Raw genomic sequence first — 6,883 nt, 5'->3', positions numbered from 1 at the left:
GCCCAGATGCAGAGCCCTGACTCCTGCACACTGGCAGAGCAATCCCCTCGCTTCCTGCTGTGCATTGTCCTTGCTGAGGGTCAAACACTGTCGGGGCACCTTCCCTTGGTGTAGGATTCTTACCTGACCCCAGCACTGCACTTCCATCTCCAGTGTTGCTTTCCAGTAAAAACAGGGCAAGGAAAAGTGTGTGTGGCTCATGGTATTTTAGAGTGCCTAAAACTTGCTAAGTCGCCAATTTTGTAGGTGAGGTGCATCTACAATTACTGGGATGGAGAAGTAGTGCAACATGGAGAAGGGGAGCATAGAAATAAATAGAGGAAAACGTCCTGGATTGTGTCTTCTGTTTTCATGTCACTTCTGGAAAGCTGTTTCAGTTTTCCAGGAATCTTCTCCTGTCTGTTCTTTTTAAGAACCTCTTGTGGAGAACAAGGTTGAACTTCTGCAGCCACCAGCTGCCGCTTCTCTTGGCTTTCCACACTGCACTGTGTGTGCAGCACCAGATCTTGATGTTGCTGGAGCCAGAACCTGGAAATTTCCAAATTTTGTCTTTCTGTGCCAGAAAATCACTGGACTTGGGCTGTGCCAGCACCAGGAAGTTTTCAGATCTGGGCACTGGCGCTGCCAGCAAACACCAGATCTGGGTCGTGTTGTTGCCAGTGGCAGAAATCTGCTGGATTTGGGCTCTGCTGGCATTGGGAAATTTCCAAATCTGGGTACTGGTGCAGCAAACACAAGATGTGGGAGGTCCCAGAGCCAGGAGCAGGAAGTTGCCGGGTTTTGGATTTCTGTACCAGCAAATTGCTGGACATGGGCGGTGCTGGAACAGGGAAATTTCCAGATCTGGGCACTGGTGGTGCCAGCAAACACCAGTCCAGACCCTTGACCAGTGGTTGCCCTGAGAACCAGCTCTGGCCACTTTACAGAGAGAGACTGCTTTCGTCTGGGTGTCTGGAAACAGAACTTTAATGAAGGCAAACACAACAAACAGGACGGCGTGCACAGTTCAGAGAGCGAAGCAGAAAAAAGCCTGGGTCCAAGGTCTAGCAGGGATATTTATACATTTATTTATGGGGAGGGGTTAAGGTGGGATCTGAGGGAAGGATCCAAGAGGAAGGAACGATTAAGAATATTATAATTTTTGCAGTAAAAAGTAACCAATGGTAGCAAAGAGAACTCAGAACTTTCTAGTAACAGTCTGCATAACTGTACAAGAGGAATATGGGCAGGAGCTCCTGCTCAGCCTAACTAAACAGGGTTTTCCCACAGCCTTAAGCTGAGGCCTCCTTCTTCTTTTAAACCAGCCCAAACACACACCAGTGTGCCAGGTTTTTGCTTTCTTTGCCAGAAAATTGCTGCATTTGGGTTGTGCTGGCACTGGGAAATTGCCAGATCTGGGCACTGGCAGTGCCAACGCACACCAGATCTGGGCAGGGATTGTGCCCCCACTGGGAAATTGCCAAATGTTCCCTTTCTGTGCCAGCAAACTGCTGGAATTACACTGGACAGGCATCTGAAATATTCCTGATTGGGACACTAGCAGTGTCAGCAAACATGAGATCGGGTTGCTGTAGGTACCAGGTATTTGCTTGGTTTTGGCTTTCTGTGCCAGCAAATTGCTGCACTTGGGCTGTGCTGGCACCCAGAAATCTCTGGATCTGGGCACTGGCAGTGCTGGGAAACCCCAGATCTGGGCAGTGGCAGTCCTGGCACCGGGAAATTGCTGTGTTTTATCTTTCTTTTCCAAAAACTTGCTGCACTTGGGCTGTGCTGGAACCAGGAAATGTCCGGATCTGGGCACAGGCAGTGGCAGCCAACACCAGATGTGGGTGGTGCTGGTGGCTGCACCAGGAAGCTGCCAGGTTTTGGCTTTCTTTGCCAGAAAATTGCTGCATTTGGGTTGTTCCAGCACTGGGAAATTGCCAGATCTGGGTACTGGCAGTGCCAACTAACAGCAGATCTGGGCAGTGCCGGTGCTGACACCAGAAAATTGGCGGGTTTTGGCTTTCTGTGCCAGCAACATGCTGGACTTGGGCTGTGCTGCCACTGGGAAACTGCTGGATCTGAGCACTGGCGGTGCCAGCAAACACCAGATCTGGGTGGGGCCAGACCCAGTAATGCTGGACATGAATTTGTAGAGAATTTTTAAGGTTTGACAGAAGGTTTATATAGTATGTCTACAAGGAGGTTTACAAGAAGGTTTATATAGTATGTACAAGTACCAGGAATTCTCATTCCTGTGCCAGCACATTGCTGCAATTGGGCTGTGCCAGAATAGGGAAATATCCAGATCTGGGAACTGGCAGTGCCAGCAAACAGCACATTTCAGGAAGGACTGGATCTGGACCCCTTCCTCTTTTCCTTCCTCCCTCCCTTCCTCCCTCCTGCTCGACAGGCTGGGGACAGAGTGGCTGGACAGCAGCCAGGCAAAAAGGGACCTGCAGGGACTGATGGGCAGCAGGCTGGACATGAGGCAGCAGTGTGTCCAGGTGGCCAAGAAGGCCAAGGCTCCTGGCCTGGATCAGGAATGGTGTGGCCAGCAGGAGCAGGGCAGTGATTCTTCCCCTGTGCTGGGCACAGCTTGGGCAGCACCTCGAGTGTTGTGTCCAGTTCTGGACCCCCAATTTAGGAAGGACATGGAGAGGCTAGAGCGTGTCCAGAGAAGGGCAACAAGGCTGGGGAGGGGTCTGGAGCACAAGTCCTGTTCAGAGTGGCTGAGGGAGCTGGGGTTGTTTATCCTGGAGAAGCGGAGGCTCAGAGGAGACAAGGTGGTGTCAGGGCACAGCTTAGGCCTGATGATCTCCATGGCCTTTTCCACCCTTGCTGATTCTGGGATTCTCTGAAATCACCCTTGGAGCAGTTGCAGGATGAGCCCTGGGCCTCCTCTTCAGAAGCTCCAGCAGCCCAGGTCCCTCAGCTTCTCCTGCCAGCCCCAAAGCCCATCCTGTCAGTCCTGCAGAGCCTCTGCAGCTCCTCCTCATTGCCCAGAACAGGGAGCCCCAGAGCCAGACACAGCAGCCCAGATGTGCCCACCTGGCCTGTGGTGCCTCTGGCAAGGGAGCAGCAGGAGGCACTGCAGGAGCCTGCAGACAATTCCTGCAGCACTTGTGGGATGATCCTGCTCCCCAAGGGACGTTCCCATGGTGCCAAGTCAGGAACTGTAATGGGAAGTGGGGCCAGAGAGGGAAGGGCAAACAGGGATGGGCTGTTTGCAGGAGAGGGAACAGGGGTGGGCAATGAGAAGAAATTTGTAGCAGGAAGAGTAAGGAAAGCAAAGGTGAAGCCAAGGAAATGCTCAGGGCAGTTTGGGGGTGGCTGCCAGGCAGCCCTGGCTCTGAGCAACAGCGTCTGCAGTGGGACAGGAAACTCCCAGCTGATGGGAACAAACTTTCTGGCTGAGTGCAGAAGCCAGGACAAAGCTGAGTCATTTCCCTGGTGTCCCCCAGGCCTTGCTGGCCCCAGGGGCTGATGGCATTTGTGCTCCCTCAGGTTCATGTCCCCACACCAACAGCATGGGGGTGCTCCCCCTGCTCTGTGCAATGCAAACAGGGGCTCCTGAGCCAGTGCTGCCATGTCTGTGCCTGCAAGGATGGGGCACCTGTGTGAGCTGGGGGAGAGGCCAGGGCTGCAGAGGGGGGATGTTGTTGGCAGCTCCATGAGGACGCTCTGGGACGCTGCCCTGGGCTGTCCAGCGCACTGGGGATGGATCAGCCCCTGCTCTGCTGCTCCTTCCCATCTCCCCCAGGGCCCTTGCAGAGCACCAGCCATGCTGTTTGCCCCCAGCCTGCCCATGGCCACCCTGGGGCTGCTCACGGGGGTTTTCTGTGCTGAGCATTGGCCTGGCCGTGTTCTTGAGAGAGCCTGGGCAAGGAGCCTGGAGCCCCCAGGGCCTGGCCTGAGGCGTCAGCGCTGCCCCAGCAGTGCCCATGGCCTGTCCCTGCTGCAGCCCTGGCACTGCCACCCCCAGGGCTGTGCCCGGCCCCGAGAGCACTCAGGCCCTACAGCAACACCAGGGCCACCAGGGCAGCGGGGCAGGGCCACGGGAGCAGCACTGGCAACACCAAGTGCTGCTGCTGCTGGGCACAGCTGCTGGGCCAGCACTGATCTGCCCCCAGCTCTGCACACAGACATTGCTGCTGCAGCTCCAGAGAAGGGAACAAAAGGGCATCTCTGCAGAAAACTTTGCTGGGAGATCCTTTAGTTCCATTAAAGCCACCGAGAGCACAGCCCCTCATTGACACAGTCTGTGGCCACAGGGAAGGTGGAGTAACACAAAATGAGAAATGGCACAAAGAGTAACATTTTTTTTTGGACCATATGAATAGCTAAACCAAAGAAAAAATACCACCACAACCTAATTACAAGAAGCTTGAAAGATTACTTTTATTACAAGTGATTTGCAGAAATTGGCCAGCAGTTTAATGTTTCTGAAACCATCCAGTCATCATTTTCCACACTGCAGCCTTGAGCTCCTGGTTCCTCAGGCTGTAGATGAGGGGGTTCAGGGCTGGAGGCACCACTGAGTACAGAACTGACAGGGCCAGATCCAGGGATGGAGAGGACATGGAGGAGGGCTTCAGGTAGGTAAATGTGCCAGTGCTGAGGAACAGAGAGACCACGGCCAGGTGAGGGAGGCAGGTGGAAAAGGCTTTGTGCTGTCCCTGCTCAGAGGGGATCCTCAGCACAGCCCTGAAGATCTGCACATAGGAGAAAACAATGAACGCAAAACAGCCAAGTCCTAAACAGGCACTGACTGCAATGAGCCCAAGTTCCCTGAGGCTGGATTGGGAGCAGGAGAGCTTGAGGATTGCAGGCACTTCACAGAAGAACTGGCCCAGGGCATTGCCATGGCACAGGGGCAGGGAAAATGTATTGGCTGTGTGCATCAGTGAATAGAGAAAGGCACTGGCCCAGGCAGCTGCTGCCATGTGGGCACAAGCTCTGCTGCCCAGGAGGGTCCCGTGGTGCAGGGGTTTGCAGATGGACACGTAGCGGTCGTAGCACATGATGGTCAGGAGGGAAAACTCTGCTGAGATGAAGAACATAAAGAAAAAGAGCTGTGCAGCACATCCTGTGTAGGAGATGTTCCTGGTGTCCCGGAGGGAATTGTGCATGGCTTTGGGGACAGTGGTGCAGATGGAGCCCAGGTCAGTGAGGGCCAGGTTGAGCAGGAAGAAGAACATGGGCGTGTGCAGGTGGTGGCCGCAGGCTACGGCGCTGATGATGAGGCCGTTGCCCAGGAGGGCAGCCAGGGAGATGCCCAGCAAGAGGCAGAAGTGCAGGAGCTGCAGCTGCCGCGTGTCTGCCAGTGCCAGCAGGAGGAAGTGCCTGATGGAGCTGCTGTTGGACATTTGCTGTGGCTGCACTTGGGGTCCTGATCATGGAGAAAGGACAGTGACAAGTCAGGAGAGGCTGCTTTGAGCCAAACCTGGGCCATTCCCTGCAGACTGTCCTGCTGGGACTCACCCATCCTTGTTCCTGCTCTGGGAAAACCTTCACCCAGGTCCCTGCCTGAGCTCCAGTTGTTCTGGCTGAGTGTGCCAGGAGCAGCCAGGTATGTGTGTGGGGGCTCTTGAGGAGCCATCCCTGCCCCACTGCCCTGGGTTTGTGGCCATGTGGAAAAGGGACAAGGCTGGTATTCAGGATTTGTCAGGGGAATCACTCCTAATGCAGACAGGCTTGGTGGCATCTGCACTCCCATTTCTAAAGGGAGGAGTTGGTTTTAGGAATTGTTTTCCTACCAATATCTCTTTCCTGGGGCTTTTTGAGGTCAGAAATCCCCAGCATTTCTGCTGTACTCCAAGTTTGCCACTGAGAGATGTGAGAGCCAAAGAATTCCCTGTGGCTCAGGGAAGGTGAGGGGCTGGATGGGCTTGTTCCCAGCTGCCCTGGCTTTGCACCTTTGCCTGCAGTCAGAGCACAATCACACTCTGCGGTCATCCTGGGATAAACCAGACCCTGCCCAGAGCAGAGGGATCCCTGAATATCTCACTCTCTCTCAAGGTCTCTGGGCAAGATCTCAGCACCCCCTTGTGCCAAGGACACTCATGGCTCCCTTGGCAAACCCAGCAGCATTTCCTCAGCTGTGGCAGCTCTGCCCTTCCCTGTGGGACATTCAGGGAAGTCCCAGAGGCTCTGGCACAGATTTGCACCCAGGAGGGCAGCTCAGAGCATGGAAGGGAACAGCAAGGAGATCCCTGGCTGTGCCCATGATGGGATCTCAGGGAGTGGGCTCAGCTCATTCCCCTTTCCCATGGACTGCTTTGCCCTCAGCCCCACAGGTGCCAGGGAAGCTTGGACACCCCATTCCCATGGATCCCCCTGCCTGGCAGGAATGCCAGGGGCAGTGCCTGACCCAGCTGCTGCAAATTCCAGAGCCTCCCTGAGAGCAGCAGATAACAGTGACAATATCAGGGCAGTGCAGAAACAAGGGAAGGTGTTGTGGTGCTGTGCCTGAGAGGGCAGGGCAGAGACAGCCGGGCACTCAGGACAGTGTTCCCGTGCCCAGCTGTGCCCGGCACCTCCCACACACCAACAGTGCCCTCCTGCCCCCAGCACTGCTCTCCTCAGCCCCCTCTCCCTCCCTGAGCATCTCCATGGGCCTGGACATTCCCTCCTGAGAGGAGCCTTGTCCCTGCCAGCGCTCACAGAGCCCATCCCACCCTGTGTGCCCTGGCCCTAGAGAAACCTGCCTGTGTGCAGGGCCCTGGCTGGGGCAGGCTCTGTGTGCAGGTGGGCAAGGGCAGCTCAGGAGAGCCCTGCTGGGCCCTGCAGAGGTGATGCTGCTGCTGTCCAGGGCTGAGGAGTGGCTGAGGGACCTTTGGGAGGCTCCCAGCAGAGAGACTGACCACCCAAAGTTACAGTTCTGGAGTCTCTGTAAATG

At 55.4% G+C, this 6,883-nt stretch overlaps 1 protein-coding gene across 1 annotated transcript; it reads right to left on the bottom strand.

Annotated features, from left to right (window-relative positions):
* Nucleotides 1-4,418: 4,418 nt before the first annotated feature.
* On the bottom strand, nt 4,419-5,351 carry LOC132334613 (olfactory receptor 14A16-like). Its single transcript, XM_059860716.1, has one exon. It carries the CDS (start codon nt 5,349-5,351, stop codon nt 4,419-4,421), a length of 933 nt encoding a protein of 310 aa, XP_059716699.1.
* Between the last annotated feature and the right edge of the window lie 1,532 nt (nt 5,352-6,883).

Source organism: Haemorhous mexicanus, chromosome 16, assembly GCF_027477595.1.
Source record: "Haemorhous mexicanus isolate bHaeMex1 chromosome 16, bHaeMex1.pri, whole genome shotgun sequence".
In the NCBI taxonomy this organism is placed as follows: Eukaryota; Metazoa; Chordata; class Aves; order Passeriformes; family Fringillidae; genus Haemorhous; species Haemorhous mexicanus.
Note: the sequence above shows the minus strand (reverse complement) of the source record. Positions and strands in the feature narration are given on the sequence as shown.